This window comes from Plasmodium berghei (assembly GCF_900002375.2).
Source record: "Plasmodium berghei ANKA genome assembly, chromosome: 10".
Lineage (NCBI taxonomy): Eukaryota > Apicomplexa > Aconoidasida > Haemosporida > Plasmodiidae > Plasmodium > Plasmodium berghei.
The window spans coordinates 929,724-946,639 of record NC_036168.2 but is presented as its reverse complement, the minus strand read 5'-3'; the positions used below and the strand labels follow the sequence as shown (position 1 = coordinate 946,639).

The window sequence follows — 16,916 nt, the reverse complement described above, 5'->3', positions numbered from 1 at the left end:
TATTAATATAAAATAATGGGTAAAGTATATTAAAAATAAAAAAATAAACTGAGTATAATTTTTTTTCAGAAATCAAAAATAAAATCGTTTTATCCTTAATGACAAAAATATTATTTTAATATACTTTATTATGAATAAAAATTAATTATAAATTATAACCCTAAAATATTGATATTTACAATTTTGCAAATTTACAATTCTATTCAATTAATTAGTATAGTTATTTAAAAAAAAAAAAATTTTCTTCATTCACTTTATTATTAATAAGGAAGAGGGAAAATGTAAAATACCGAAATAATAAATTTATATAATTTTCCTTATAAAAATATTGGTTCTTAAGAAATCAATGAAAGGAAAAGATTTCTTGATTTAAGGCTTATGTTATATATAAATTTGGAATAATTTTAAATATAATTTAGTTTTGCAGAAAATTATATGTAATATTCATACATATATAATTATATATCAACATGTAGTAATATGCACAATTATCAATACATGATTAAGCATACCACAATGTCTGATTATGTATATTTAATAACGCTAATTTTATACATGCCTTTTTTTTAATTAAATATTTTTTTTTATGCTAACATAATAAAAATTAATATTTTTGAAAAACGTTATCATATAAAATATGTTTACAAAAAAAAATTGGCACATCAATAAGCATATATATTTATATGCTAAGGGGTGTAAAAATTAAAAAATTTTGAATTTCATTATTTATTATAAGAGTAATTTTCATAAATTGGTCTATCTGTAATTGTATTTTCTATTTTATGATTAAATTGGTTAAACATATTTATCATCGAATTTTGAAAAAATTGTAAATTTTTCGTGAACACAAATATTTCCATTAATGCATTTTTATTTATCGAGGTCAATAAAATGTCTATCTCTTTTTGTAAATGTAAATATTTATTGTAATCATCTAATAATATGTTTTTTGATTTGCTTATCTTTTCAAAAATATATTTAAATAAATGTTTTTTTTGTATATTAAAAATATTAAGTGTTTCTTTTATTTCATTTGCAACATCATTTATATTGTATTTAAGTTTAATTGGTCTGTTTATAAAATTATAACTTTTTTCTTTCTGTTTTAGCAACTTAATTTCTGTAAAAATATCCTTACCATTTTTTGTGTATATTTTTTTTTCATTGAATTTTTCTTTTTTTTGTTTTTCTAACGATTTATAAGCATTTTCAAATCTTTCCCTACATTTTTTTGTATTTAATCTTTTTACGGCTAAATCGAATAATTTTATTTCACTTTTTATTTTAGTGGCCTTTTGCAATTCATCATGTTTATATCTTTTTAGCTCTTCTTCAATTTTGTTTATTTTCTCTTCTATTAAATCAAAGTCCATTTTTTTTTTTTTTCGAATAATCCTATACTTATGCAAATTTGGTCGAAAAATTATAGTGATAACAATTACGAAAATATATTAGACATGGTTTTATTTTTACAAATTAAAAAAAAAAAAAATTATTTTTCTTTAGCAAAAATATGTTTTATATAAATTTTATGTATTTATAAACTTGGTTAAGCCAATGTGTACATGCATATGCATGCCATATTATAAATGGAATTATTTCTTAATAAAAAGGATTATAAAATATAGCTTTAAAAAATAAACAAGTTTTTACATGATCATCATACATATATATATCTTTCGTAATTATAATCTTGTATCCTTTAATAAATGCCACATCATTGCATAACTTAAAAAATTATTAAAAAAAATTATAAAAAAAAATGAATAATACACGGATATTGTTATACATATTAATATATTTTATGCGCAAAAATAATTAAGAATAATAGCCATTGACATATACACAAAAAAAATACATACACATAATATTTATATTGCAATAAATAAAATGAAATGCTATTTCTTAAGTAATACTGTTATGCTATTAAAAAATGCATAATTAATCCAAAAAAAGAACAAAAAAAATAATAAAAGTTTCATTTTTATGTAATTTTTTCAAGTGCAATTAGGCAAGGAATATACCTTGATAATCCTCCATTAAAATATTAATAGAGCCATAATATATAAATAAAATAAAACAAAGATAGCAACAATGTGGTGTTACTATTGTTTTATTAATGGATATATACCGATTTCCCCTTTTTACTCCCATATTATTTACGATTTTGCATATAAATATGAGCTAAATCCTCATTAATTACTAAATCTTTTGGATAATCTGAATTTCCTTTTATTAAGTTAGTATCCTTCGAATTATTTGAAAATTCCTGTGTGATGGTTCCGTGGCTATTTTTGTAACAATTTTTTTTTTTTTCATCTCCTTTTTTCTCATGTAATGTTACATTTAATGGCTCATATAAATGGGGAACACTATTATTTGCTATATCAAACTTTTCAATAATTTTCATCTTATCATTTTGCAACATTTGCAATTCCTTATTGTAATAGTACACATCAGCTATATTCCTGTGATTATTTTGTTTAAAAAATATATATATATATATATTGAAATAACTGTAGATATTTGATCAATTGCGTATATAAAAATTCCCTAAATTTAAAACCTACTTTTTTTTCTGTTTAGAAATTTCTTCATTCAATGTGACATTCTCTTTTAGGAGGTTATTTATTAGATCGTCATATCTGCATATAAAAATAAGGGGAAAATGAACAAGTGTATATGTCATATAAATGATTAAAATGTGTCAATATACCCAATTTTGAAAAAATAAACAAATTGCATAAAAAATTGTCATAAATTACTGGTGAATGCCTGTGTCTTCTTTATATGTTGTGTTGATGTACTCCCTTAATGTACTCTTATTAAAAAAAAATAAAAATAAAATAATAACAGAATATATTAAGTTAAGAAATTACTAGTATAAATATTGAATAAACACAATTTATTAGAATGCGAAAATAAGTAAAAATAGAAAAAAAAACTTACAATAACTTCCAACAATTCATTGTTCTCTTTTTTAAGATCATCAATAATGTTACTATATTTAGTTATTTTATTCTAAACAAAATAATAATAATTAACTCAATTGCAATATCGTTAATATATCTACAAAAAATTAAGAATTGGCATATTTTCTTTACAATATATATTACCTTCAATTGGGCTTGATCATATTGAGAATCTAAACATTTTTGGTGTAATTCATTCACTTTTTTCTAAAAGTTTATAAAATAAAAAAGAGCCAAATGATAAACGAAATAATATGAGAAATAAAAATGAGTGGTTAAGCTTTTCAGTTTATAATTACCTCATAATTAACAATCTGCTCATTGATATTATTATTATTGTCTTCTTTGTTTCCAAATTCCTTTTTTTCTAAATTTTTTTCTTTTTCTTTTTTTATTATAAACTTTTTAATTATCATATCTTTGTACTTTAGCTCTAATTTAAGAGAATGTTCTTCATCTACACAAAAGATGAAACATAAAAACAAAATTTATTACATTTTATGTAGTTATAAAAATTTAAAAGATAGCATATATTATTATATAATTCAACTCATTTATGCCCATGAACATGCATGCATAAATTTGTAAAGAAATTAATGAAATCATCTCCTTTGATTTATAAATACCATTTTCTGTATGCCTCTTTTGCCTTAGTTCCTAAAATTTTGTGCAACAAAAATAAAAAAATATAGATAATTTGTCTGTTAATATTTTGTAAATAATTCAAACAATTCTAATTAGTATAAGGAACATATTCATAGACAAAACTTCCTTAAATTTACAATTAGACAAGTTCAAACATATACGTGTGAGTATATTATGGGATATTTATTCCATACCTTATCCATATTTAACATTTTAAGAGCAACAATTTCGTCATATTCCTGTAAGTATACAAATATGTACAATGGTAAGGTAAAAATACACAATTACAATAAATATTGAATATTTTATATTGCCAATAAAAATGTAAACAAACTCGTATTAATATATATATTTTTCCAATTACATTCATTTTTTTCGTCTTTTCAAGATTTAATTCGTTTATATTCTTATTTAGTTCATCTTCTAACGATTTGTAATCTTTTGTAAGTGTATCATGTTCTTTTAATAATTGATCATATTTTTCATGTATTGCATCATTATCATTTTTAAATTCATCATTTTGTTTTTTCATTGTAGCTATATATTCATCAGTTGCCTGCTTTTTATATTTTTTTTTATTTTTAATATGTTTTATTTCTTCATCCTTTAATTTACCTTCTTTTACTAAAATATCATATTTATTTGACATTATTAATAATTTTTCACTTAAATTTAAAATGGCCTTATCTTTTTCCTCCATCTCACTTTTGATGTTTTCCATTTCAATAAGTTTTTCTTCCATTTGTTTTAGTGCTTCATCTCTTCAAAAAAAAAAATAGCCAAATAATAAATTAGTAAAATGGACAAAACTAATATAAAATGTAATTCTATCCAAACTGCATATCATGTAAATCACATTTGTATTATCATATTTCTCAAAAGACGCAAAATTGATGAGGTAATATTTGTTTACGATCTATTCTTTTTATTTCATCCTCTACATAATCTTGTGTGTGTGCGTTTTTATTTTTTTATATTTTTTTTTATTACCTCTCCTTAATTTCATCTTCGTGCCGATTTATTTCATATTCTAGTTGCAATTCTAAATCGATAATTTTTTTTTTCAATTCTTCTGCATTTTCATTATCCAAACTGAAGTTGTAAAAAAATCAAAATTACAATTTTATAATTCTTTCAGTTTTAAATTATATAAATATTTTATTTGATACGTATATATGCGTATATTTTTTTTTTGAAGTTGTTATACTTTCCCTTATCAGCATCATTTTTTTGATTACTATTTATAGGACTGTGTCTACAATCTATAAATGAAAACATAACATTTTAAATCCTCATATATTCAAAAATGTAAAACAATAATGATAACGAAAATAATACAAAGAATAATTCTGGCATTGAACTTAACAAAAAATTAAATAAATTATTTTATAAGCAATAACTTTAAGCCGTAGGCATTTTATATGTCAAATAACCAAAGATAATTTTTTAATATTATATTAAATTATTTTATAAAAATAATAAAAAGATTAAGTTATAAAAAAAAATGTTATAGACTATTTAAATACACATGTTAATTAAGTTTATGTAAAATTATACTAATTTGAGATATATTATAAATAAATTTATAATGAAAAAAATATTCGAATTTTATTATTTAATATTAAAAATAAAAAATACCAATTCTCAATATTATTAAAAAAAATGCACATGTTTGTTTTTACCATCTGTCTGTTCCATAATTAAGTATTTGGGGAAAAGTTCGAAAAAAACAAATTTCAGCAAAATTATGTTTTTACATAATTCTTGGGAAATTCAAAGGAAAATATACGTAACAAAAATAGAGAAATATATTAATAAATATATAGCATGTGTTTAATAATTTTTGTGTTATATTTTATTAATAATAATAAGGGAACAAATTATTATTTTATTACCGCCATTTTTTTTATACAACCTTTTCCAATTTTTCAGTATTATTAAAAATAAATTATATATTGGGAAAAATATATATCTTTATCAATAGGTGAAAAATATATCCGCAATAACTAACACTATATTATTATTATACCCATATTATGTAACTAGTATAATATATATATAATAGCATAATATATATTAATAGTACAATATTTATATATATTTATTAGTATATGCAAACAGAGAATAAATACGCGTACTGGGGGGAAGGCACGCCATGTGGCATTTAAAGCGCTTACAAAATATATAAATGGCAATTATGTATAATGTAATATATTATATATAGTATGTAATATAATGCGTATTACATGAATGAATTAAAGATGATATGTATAAACATAGAATTTATTTTTCTTGTTGAATATTGCATATATTATGTATAGATTTATTTATTGCAATTTTTTTCTTTTTTTCCTTTTTTTTCTAAAATTTTACATATATAATAATAATGTGATTATATATATTTAAAAAAATAATCTCCCATTTTTTCTTAAAATTAAAGCATGTAAAAAAAATAATAAAATATTTTTTTCAATTAACACAATTCGTAAAAAAAAATTGGGGGCTACATTAAAAAAATACATAATTAACAAATCTACATTAACCATATCTATAAAAAAAAGTATAATATATTTTAACAAGTTTGTTATTATTACATATTATAAATACGAACAAATATATATCACATATCCTGATTATATTTATTTTTTGAAAAAATAAAACCTAAATTAAATAAAAAAAGCAATAAATATAAACAAGCACATATTCCCTCATATTTAAAACAAATAGCTAATCTTAGTGAAAATTGACCCATATTTTTATACGCACTATTTAGTGAGCCACCTACCAAGCATTTGTATATTATATGTAAATATATACATACATTTATTTGCTTATTTAATATATCACATTTACCTGATCAGCAGTGCGCATAAATAAAACTAAATATCAATTTATCACAAAATGAAGTATGTACCACCCCATTTAAGAGCATATACAGATGCCAAAGAAAAACAGGAAACTGAAGTTGAAAAGGTAGAAAAAGAAAAAGAAAAATTAGAAGCTAAACTTGAAGAATTAGAACTAGAAAATGATAGTGATACAGAAGGAGATGATTTTGAAATCGTTTTGAATAGTGTTGTTATAAGTCAAATTCATAAAAACAAAGATTTACGTGGTGAATTGTTAGGGTATTATACTAAAAATAGCGATTCAAAAAACAAAAAACAAAAAAAAAATAAAAATAACGGTGATGATAATGAAAATGATGATGACGGTGATGATGATGATGAAGATGAAAATGACGAAGATGACGATGATGCAAATGGTAATAAAAAAAATAAAAGATCTAAAGAAAAAAATAAAAAAAAAAATAAAAATGAATCAAAAAAATTAGATGTTGCTGAAATTAACCAGTCTTTTTGTGTATGTAATATTGAAGATATATGTATTGACAAAATAACAAAAATCACAAATAAATATCAACTGTCAAAACAAAGACATAGTGAACTATTAAATAATTTGAACTTATATTTTAACAAAAATAAATATGAAGAAGAAGGTGAAAAATATATTAGTGAAGTTAATAACTACTATGATGACTATGTAAATATTATGGCCGAGTTAAATTTTGAAACAACTTCCTTTGGTTTTTATATTAATATAAATGATATTAAAAAAAAAGAAGTTTTAGCTACACTTTTGTTAAGCTCATTAATTAATAAAAATTCCTTTGTTTTGTGCTTTTCCGAAAAATACGGAAAAATGATTTTTTCAGCATATAAGATAGATGTCGATGTTGTTTTCGAAATTAAAAATCAAATTAAAAATTCAACATTTAATCAGTATACTGATATATTAAATGTAGAATTAAAAAAAAAAGGTTTAACAAGTAAAAATATATTACAAAAAGTTCCAATACGTATTAAAAATTTTATAGCTAATTCAATATTTTTAAACATGCTCAAAAATAAAAATAAAAACTTTTGTTCTTCTATGGATTATTTAAATACCTTAGAAGCCGATTCATTGGAAGAACATATACATGACACTTGTAGATCTTTAGAATTGTTAAAAAATGAACAAGAAAAAATTATGAAATATAAAAAAGATGTATTTAAACAATTACAAACTCAAAAAATTTATCAAGAAAAAAAAAAACTTGAAAATGAAAAAAATAAAATTGAACATGATAATATAGATACTAATGAAGATGATATTAATATTCAAAATATATTTAAAAGTATACCACAGCCCTCTTTATTATTTCCTTATGTATTAACTATGAGTAACAGTTTACTCAATGATAACATAAACAATTTGTGTAGTCATGCCATTGCAAAATCTTATTTATATTATAAAAATTCAAAACAGTAAAATACATCAAATATTTCTCTTAAATAAGATCTAACAATATCTGATTATAATTACATCATAAAATTTATATATGGGACATTTACTACTTGCACAGGACTTATATATATCTACATAATTTTTTTACATTGAAAAAAAAAAGTATATTTAAAATGAAAAATAGCTGTTATATTTCTATACAAAATGGAACTATAGCATGTCATGAGGCATCTAAAACTCTTAAATTTATAACGCATACTATTTTTTTCATAAATGCATCCTTATATACATGTACATTTTTCTTGCTTATTTTGATTATGTACACGTTTTATACTAATTTTTTCTATAATATGTGAAAATTTTTAACATTTTAAATTAAGAAAAATAAAAATAATTTTATAAAAAAATGCTAGTTATGCATCTTTTTAAAACTGCAAATTTAAAAAAAAAAAATACAATACAAATTTTTATAAATTAAAGATAATAAATAAGTAAACTAATTCACTTTTATTAAATGCGTATGAAAATATAGCAAAGAAAACATATATTTAAAGTAATTCTTTCAAAAATTAAAATAAAGAAATAACAGGAGCACATGCCATTCTAAGCATAAATAATGCACATTCGGATTTCCCGATTTTTGAAAATTTTATTTGTATCAATACCTTCTTTGATCATATCCCTTATTTTGTCATCTTATTTTAAGAAAACACAAATATATTTTGAAGGAATATAATATACCTATTTAAGAGTAATACAAATGATTAGCTATTTTCCCACATTTATGTGTTCCCAAACATGAGAATAAATAATGGATGTATAATAATGATACATCACCAGAAAGTAGTTTAAGGAATTAAAATATGCGCAATTTATTTTTTATATTTACTTCATCCATGGATGTAAAGTTACAAGTTCTTCAGCAGCTGTTGGATGAATTGGAATTGTCTCATCAAAATCTTTTTTTGTCGCATTCATTTTTAATGCTACTGCAAAACCTTGTATGATTTCATCCGCATTTAATCCTATTATATGTAATCCTTTAATTAACTCCTCTTTTCCAACACATACTAATTTAATATAAGTTTTTTCTTTTTGACTTGGTTCTATATCATATACAGAAAAAAATAAGTTTGTAAATTTGGATTCATATATTTTAACATTTTCCTTTCCATATATATTTATTGCTTCTTCTTCAGATAAACCTATTGTTCCTATAGGTGGGTGTGAAAATATAACAGTTGGAATAAGACTATAATTTGTTTTTCTTGTTTTATTTAAAAAAATTCTATCAGCTAATAATCGCCCCGCATTTATAGCAACAGGGGTTAGTTGAACATTATAAAATGAATCCTCTTTATCATTTTTTTTATTATTTATATATATTTTTTCATCATATAATTTTAATAAATTTAAATCTTCCATATCCTTTCCTTTTTTAACCATACAGCAATCCCCAACTGCAAAAATATTTTTCAAATTTGTCCTTTGATTATCATCAACAACAATATAATCATTTTTTGTTGTAATATTTAACTTTTCTAAATTTAAATTTTTTGTATTTGGAGATCTGCCAACACAATATATTACATAGTCAAGATGCTCAAACTTCCGTCCATCATTTAAATATATTGTTAAATTTTTTTCATGAACTTTTTCTATTTCTTCTACATTTGCCATTGTTATAATATTTATATTATTTTTTTTCATATCATTTTCTAATTCATTTACAATAGATTCATCAAATTTTCTTAACAATCTTTTTCCTCTTGCAAAAATATATGATTCTATTCCTAATCTTTTTATTACATTAATTAATTCAACAGCTATATATCCACTTCCGATTATTCCTATTCTTTTAGCTTCTTTAATATCAAAAAATTCATCACTCGAAATTGTATGTTCCACGCCTTTAACTGTTGGGAAAATTGGGGTATTCCCAACTGCTATTAATATATTTTTTCCTTCTATTATTTCATTATTGTTTTCATCATTTTCTGATTTATTTTTACTTTTTATAAGAACTTTACGCTCATTTAAAAGGCTAGCAGTTCCTTCATAAACTTCAACATTATCATTCTTTAAATTATTTCGATATATATCATTCAATCTTCTGATATATTTATCTCTCCTTTCTACTAATTGTGGAAGATTGAATGTAAATCTGGTATCAAATCCATAATGTCTTGAGTTTTGTAAAATATCATGAATTGATGCGGCATTAAACATTATCTATGATATAAAAAGTGTATGAAAAAAATGTATAAATAGTTGTACATATATACAAAATTTTTTTTTTTACAAACTCTTTAATGTACTAGTGAGTCGAAAATTCCACCTTTATTTTACACCTTATTAATATTATATTTTTTTTTCCCATAATTTAAAAAACGAATTTTATTTTTATACCTTTTTTGGAACACATCCTACATTTACGCAAGTTCCTCCTAAATAGGACTTTTCGACCAAAGCAACTTTTGCCTTATTCCTGAATTTACGAAAAGCGTGAAGAATATATATACATTTATGAAATGCATAAAATGTACTTTATTTTATCCACGTGTATATAAACTAGCGAATACACTTTTTATTTGAATTACCTGGCGGCTCTTCTAGCAGCTGCCATACCGCCACTTCCTCCTCCAATAACGATTAAATCATAAACCATATTTGTAGGTTTTTTTAAATGTGCTTTGTTCGTATGAATATCGAAATTGTTAAGAAGACTAAAACCACTTGTTAATTTAATTGCCAAATTAAAAAAACAATAAAAAAAAACATATTTTAATTTATACATGATTTGTTATTATTATTACTATTTTTTTTTGTTTTAATTATATATCTAAATTTTAAAATTTAATAAGAAAAAAATAAAAAGTGGAAAAATGGGGAATAAAAGGATACGAAAAAATGCACGTATATAATATATATATGTATGTATGTAAATATATGCTAAAAAATATTTTTAAAAAGTTTAAAATGAGGCTAAAAACGTTGGCGAAATATAAAATAGTATTAATACTTGTTTAAAATTAGTACTATTTTACAAGTTTGTATTGTCATAAGCATTATATTTTCGACCGCAAACATTTTTATACGAGCTTATAAAGTAACTCTTATTTTTTTTTTATTAATTTCCAGCGAAAAAAACATTCACAATACTAAGTACATTTAAGTATTTTACATAAAAGTATCTATTTTCTTTACAAATAAATTATACGATTTTTAATTTGGGTAATTGTTTTTGAATTTTTATCATGGCTATGTTATAATAAAAAAAAATAATATTTTTGTTAGTAATAATAAAGGATTAAAGGGAATACAATTTTTTTTTTGAATATCCTATTTAATATACATAAATAGTAAATATAGAAAGGCCTCTATATTTTTAATATATTGTGCATTTCTTTTCATTATTTAATTATTTATTTTCTCATTTTTTTTATGACTGTATTAAAATTAGTGACACTTACAGGCCTTATAACACACATTATATGATATTTTTTTTAAACCTCTATAATTATCAATTTCATTTTCCCAATTATTAAATGTGTTATTATTCTCTTTTTTGTTTCATTGATTTTTATAAATTTTTTGATTATTGTTCATTTTTTTTTTCTTTTGGTTACTTATAGCTAGCTACTAGCTAATATTTTGCTCAATTCCGTCAATAAATGTAATTTGTTGACAGTCTGATTTTTGATTTAAGGTGAAAATAATACTATCCCACATTGTGTTTGTGTTTAACATATTTTTTTTATACAAATTTGTAAAATATACAGAATGATTAATTCTCCTTTTATATTCATAAATAGTGCCAGCTAAAAAATCCTCATTTGGCAATGCATGGATTTTGTTACATATAATTGAAGCAATATTTAATGGAAGTTCAGTACCATCTCTACTTTTTTTTAATGGTAAATTATCATTATAAGGATTAGTAATATTTTTAAAAACATCAAAATCGATTTTTGCAATTTTTATCCATTGAACTCGAAAATTTCCCCCTAACCTTTTGGTAATTGGTCCCCATAAATTTTCATATAAATTTTTTACTGGCAAAGTTATCATTTTTGCATAACCTTGAAATCCCCCACTTTCGTTTACAGAAAATAAAAATATAATTGTATAATTTTCTTTAAAAAAATTCACATATTTTCTTGTGTTGTTTTTACCAGTTGCCCATACACCATATAATATAGATAAATATAAATGAGAAATCTGATTACATTTAATAACAAAAACTTTGATTTTATCGCTAGCTACTGGGATGTTATCTAAATTGTAAACTTCAGGTATATTTCCAACAGTCTTTATATTATTAGGCTCATTGTTTTGTAGTATATTTTCATTATTATTACTATTATTATGAAGCATATTAGAATGCTTATTAAAATATCCATCATTTCCAATATTTACATTTTCTCCATTTATGCTATCTCCAATTCCGTTCATATTATTTCCTGTATTTATCATTCCACCTCGATTTGAATTTTTATCGTCATGTATATTAATCCCACTATTATTTAACATTCTAGAATTATTAATGTCTTTGTAATTATTATCATTATTTATGAATATATCAGATAAAGGATTTTCTATTTCATTTTTTGTTAATGATATATTTTTTTCTTGATATTTTTCTCCACTAAGAATTATTAAGGCATCTTTTAATTTATTCATATCATTTATAACTTGTTGATTTTTATATAAATGTGTATATAGATTTTTATTAATTAATATTTGATCTAAATAAAATTTAGGTAATATATTTATTATGTTAAGATATTTTATACTTTTATTTTTATGTGTTTTTCTACAATTATATCCTAAATTACAAAATCCTAAGAGATAATTTACACATATATTTTTTTCGTGTAAAAATTTTAATGCTTCATCTAAATGTTCTTCTTTATTTTCGTTATAATAGTTCATATTTGTATTTTCTAATGTATGTCTAAACATACATGATCCTCTAATTTTATCGGCACAATAATTATATTTTATATAATTTTTACAAGGCGGTATTCGATCATAGATTAACTGATGTAAATAATTACAAAATAAATTTTTCATACACATATTTTTTATATAATGAATACATATAATTGAATGTTTTCCTTTTTTCTGTTTTATGTCAACTCTATCAATACCCTTAATTGATAATAAATTACTTTGTTCTTCAAGCCGAAGTTTTATTTCCTTTTCTAAATCTATTATTTTATTATCATTTGTTTTTTTTTTTATTTCTACAGCTTCATCTTTTTCTCTTATTTCTTCCCTATTTCGATATATATCATCATACATATTTAAGTACAGTTCATATAGGTCTTCTTTTTTTTTTTTTTTTTTTTTATTAATTATTTTTTTGCGAATATCTATTTTGTTCGTTGCCATCTTCCGATTTTTTCAAAAGTCTATAAATATATTATCACAAAATTTTTAAAAGTTCTTTCCACTTTCTTATCACTTATTCAATATCGTTGATGTGTCAATTATTCATTTAATACGACGTCGTTTTATATTCTTTGTTTCATTATATTTTTGAAATTATCCCTAATGTTTTGTATATTTCTATACCCACTGGCAAATTGGAGCTTAAGTAGTTTATTTCCCTTCCCAATTACAAAACATTTAAAATTGAATAAAATTGCTAAGTATATTAAACTGTATAAATAAACGAATAAATTTAATGCTTTATAATATTCAGTAATATACATATATATATCTTTTGTTTTTTCTTCTTGAATTTGTATATATGGGTGTTTTTATATTTATCTAATATTATACTAAATAACTGTATTGATTTATAAAATTGGATTATGCATTTGATAATTTTTATAACATTTTATTATTCCTTTGACTATATCCTAATACAAAGTTGCATTTTCTTTATATAATAGACCAAATTTCACGTTTATATATAAACTCTTTGCATGTTTTTTCAACAATTTACCTTTATTTCATCAAATTTGAGATTTCTATTTATTTGGCTTGCTTCCTCATTGATTTTCAAATTTTCACTAAAAATAAATATGATTTTAACATATATTTTTTTTATTTATAAAATAGTTTTAAAATTTTAGAAACATCTAAAAACCATATACTGTGATATATATATATAGGTGACAAAATCGGAATAACACAAAATTAATCGAGGTATATGGACTTTTTAATTTCCTTTTTTCCGGTCATAATATATAGTTAATATTTTAAATTTTAATTTTTATAAATGTGAATATCATAAAGTGTAGGATATCAAAAGAATAAAGAAATTTATTAAAATTTGTATTCAGATCTTTTTATTTCCCCCCAAAAATTATATATATTATTTTTCATTGACATGTTTATTCAAAATTTCATATACATATATAATTACCCTTAAATAATCATAAATTATCCCAAAAAATAATTTTTTATTATATATTCTATAAATTTAATAGTTAACTAAAAATTTTATATGCAATTCTTTTTATAATAATATAGCTAATTATGAACAAAAATTAAGTCAAATATCCGCACACACACACGCTTATATATAAGTAATGTTTAATAAATATAAAAAAAAACGATCACTATATATATAGACTAGCACATGTGCACAATTGAATGTATATCAAATGGGATTGCTTACTGAAATTCATACAATTCGTGTTTTTTTAAACACAATTAAAAATATTAAAAAAATGAAAGAAATAAAAAAACAAGTTATATAGTTTGGTTTAATCACCGTTTTATCATTATATTAATATTTCTTATACATATTAACAAACTTACAATTGCCAGATTTTTTTCCCATTTTTAACTAATCATTTTCATTTGATGAATTATTTAAATTTTCATTTTCCTCAGAATTTGGTGGCATATCGGGCGGCATACCTGCTGGCATATCGGGCGGCATACCTGCTGGCATATTGGGGGGAATAATTGGGGGCATACCTGCTGGCATATTGGGGGGAATAATTGGGGGCATACCTGCTGGTATATTAGGGGCAAAATTTGGAGGAAATGTTGGAGGTAAAGTTGGGGGAAAAGGTGGTAGGAAACTTTGCAAACTGGGAAGCATATTTGGAGGGAAATTCAGTTGAAAATTTGGGGGTAAATTTGGGGGTAAATTTGGAGGTAAATTTGGGGGTAAATTTGGGGGTAAATTTGGGGGTAAATTTGGAGGTAAATTTGGGGGTAAATTTGGAGGTAAATTTGGAGGCAAAGGCATAAAATTTGGAGGTATTGTATTGGATGGATTGTTTGAAGGAAAAAATGGTAGAATAGGAGATGGGGATATTATAGGATCTGTTGGTAATTTATTTATATTATTTGTATGAATATTTGAATTGTTTAAAAAGTTTTTTCGCTCTTTATTTATTGAACTAGTATTATTTGCACTGTTTTCATAAGTTGATGAATTATAATTATTTTTTATTAAATTATTTGAATTGCCATTTGAAGAATATGAATTTAGAGATTTATTTGCAGCTATAAATCTTTCAGCTGCGGTTCCATGTCTTTCCCCTTTAAAACCCTTTTTAAATGCATAAGATATATGTACTTTTTTATTACATATAAATTGATTATTCATATTTTCTATAGCTAAATCACTCGATTCAAAATTGTCATAAGAAATAAAACCATGACCTTTAGATGTATCATCCTCATTTCTTACTATTTTTACTGATATAACTTGACCAAATGATGAAAATATATCAAATAACATTTTTTCTTCTACTTCGGTATCTAAATTCCCTATAAATAAATTTGCCCCGACATCAAATGATTTCTTATCTTGAGTTGCTTTATTACACCTTAAGGGTTTCCCAAATAATCTCGTCATATTAAGAACTTTCCCTGCATATTCACATTCATATTCATATTCATATTCGACAAATCCATACCCTATTTTTTGTATGTTATAAAAAAAAGTAAGTTATTAAAATGTTACATAGTATAGAAACAATACTAGTCATATAGTATATGAATAAATCATAGTATATTTAAATAAATATATATACCACAAAATTATAAACAGACAAAATTATGCAAATAAAAAAGGTAGCAAAAATAATGTAATACCTAAATGAAATCCATTTATTTTGTCCCTAGGAATGTGAACATTTTTTACATTACCACATTGCATAAAAAGTTCACATAAAATTTCTTCATCAACTTGGGCATCTAGATTTGCTGTATAATGGAAGGAAAAGAAAATATACACATGCATATGAAGTATGCATACAAATTGTTATATTCAATACACATTTATTAGAATATACTATATATAAAGATTTCATAATAAAAGGAAAAAGTGCTTCATATTTCTACATACCTATATATAATGTAGCTTCATTATTTCGTTCGTATATTTGACTTATTTCTTGATTTTTGTGGGGAGCGAACATCATATATTTCCTTATGTTCAGCTATTTTCATATACCAGTGATTATACATATATTATATGTATATATAACAATTAATTATCATAATTTTTCATCCAAGCATATATTCAAAATTATGTTTATTTATATACTGTTTTTTTCTTCCCTTTTCCACTTCTTAATTTTTGTTTACTTTTTAAAGAATTTATATATTCAAAACATAAATTTTTAAATGCGTATTATGCCAGAAAAATACGATCAAGCACATTAAAACTTTTAGTTTTAATGCTATGAAACTAACATTTTTTAAATCAAAAAAAATATGCATATATATAAATAAAAAAAAAAGAAAAACAAAAAAAAATTATTGGCTATACTATATGCATATGTAATTTTTTTTTCAATGTTTAACAGCATTTTTACTAATAGAATAATTTATTAATTTTTTTAAATGGATGTTATACATACTTGTAATAATACAAAATTATTTTTCATATAAAAAAGATTTATTATCCTATTATTTAATCATAAATAATTCTTTTGACTTTTTTCAGTTTTTTTTCACATTATTCTTATGGCTTTTTTTTTCAATATATTCTTCCATATGAAAAATTATACCATTACAAATATCCTTAAA

The 16,916-nt window shown here is 22.2% G+C and overlaps 6 protein-coding genes across 6 annotated transcripts; 1 reads left to right on the top strand and 5 right to left on the bottom strand.

The window, feature by feature from the left end:
• Nucleotides 1–722: 722 nt before the first annotated feature.
• Nucleotides 723–1,373, bottom strand: PBANKA_1023700 (conserved Plasmodium protein, unknown function; the record flags this gene model as incomplete). Its single annotated transcript, XM_034565328.1, has 1 exon — nucleotides 723–1,373. One exon carries the CDS (start codon nucleotides 1,371–1,373, stop codon nucleotides 723–725), a length of 651 nt encoding a protein of 216 aa, XP_034422036.1.
• Nucleotides 1,374–2,155: 782 nt separating this feature from the next.
• On the bottom strand, nucleotides 2,156–5,315 carry PBANKA_1023600 (conserved Plasmodium protein, unknown function; the record flags this gene model as incomplete). Its single annotated transcript, XM_034565327.1, has 12 exons — nucleotides 2,156–2,468; nucleotides 2,571–2,645; nucleotides 2,766–2,821; nucleotides 2,950–3,021; nucleotides 3,117–3,179; nucleotides 3,272–3,429; nucleotides 3,599–3,629; nucleotides 3,812–3,856; nucleotides 3,982–4,378; nucleotides 4,608–4,709; nucleotides 4,825–4,879; nucleotides 5,300–5,315. 12 exons carry the CDS (start codon nucleotides 5,313–5,315, stop codon nucleotides 2,156–2,158), a joined length of 1,383 nt encoding a protein of 460 aa, XP_034422035.1.
• A 1,203-nt stretch (nucleotides 5,316–6,518) lies between these two features.
• Nucleotides 6,519–7,931, top strand: PBANKA_1023500 (conserved Plasmodium protein, unknown function; the record flags this gene model as incomplete). The annotated part of the gene is made up of 1 exon (XM_034565326.1): nucleotides 6,519–7,931. One exon carries the CDS (start codon nucleotides 6,519–6,521, stop codon nucleotides 7,929–7,931), a length of 1,413 nt encoding a protein of 470 aa, XP_034422034.1.
• Nucleotides 7,932–8,792: 861 nt separating this feature from the next.
• PBANKA_1023400 (glutathione reductase, putative) lies at nucleotides 8,793–10,575 on the bottom strand (the record flags this gene model as incomplete). Its single annotated transcript, XM_034565325.1, has 3 exons — nucleotides 8,793–10,139; nucleotides 10,317–10,395; nucleotides 10,508–10,575. The coding sequence occupies 3 exons, from the start codon at nucleotides 10,573–10,575 to the stop codon at nucleotides 8,793–8,795; spliced, it is 1,494 nt and encodes a 497-aa protein (XP_034422033.1).
• Nucleotides 10,576–11,549: 974 nt separating this feature from the next.
• PBANKA_1023300 (cleavage and polyadenylation specificity factor subunit 4, putative) lies at nucleotides 11,550–13,304 on the bottom strand (the record flags this gene model as incomplete). The annotated part of the gene is made up of 1 exon (XM_034565324.1): nucleotides 11,550–13,304. One exon carries the CDS (start codon nucleotides 13,302–13,304, stop codon nucleotides 11,550–11,552), a length of 1,755 nt encoding a protein of 584 aa, XP_034422032.1.
• Nucleotides 13,305–14,712: 1,408 nt separating this feature from the next.
• PBANKA_1023200 (splicing factor 3B subunit 4, putative) lies at nucleotides 14,713–16,306 on the bottom strand (the record flags this gene model as incomplete). Its single annotated transcript, XM_034565323.1, has 3 exons — nucleotides 14,713–15,800; nucleotides 15,978–16,088; nucleotides 16,231–16,306. The coding sequence occupies 3 exons, from the start codon at nucleotides 16,304–16,306 to the stop codon at nucleotides 14,713–14,715; spliced, it is 1,275 nt and encodes a 424-aa protein (XP_034422031.1).
• Between the last annotated feature and the right edge of the window lie 610 nt (nucleotides 16,307–16,916).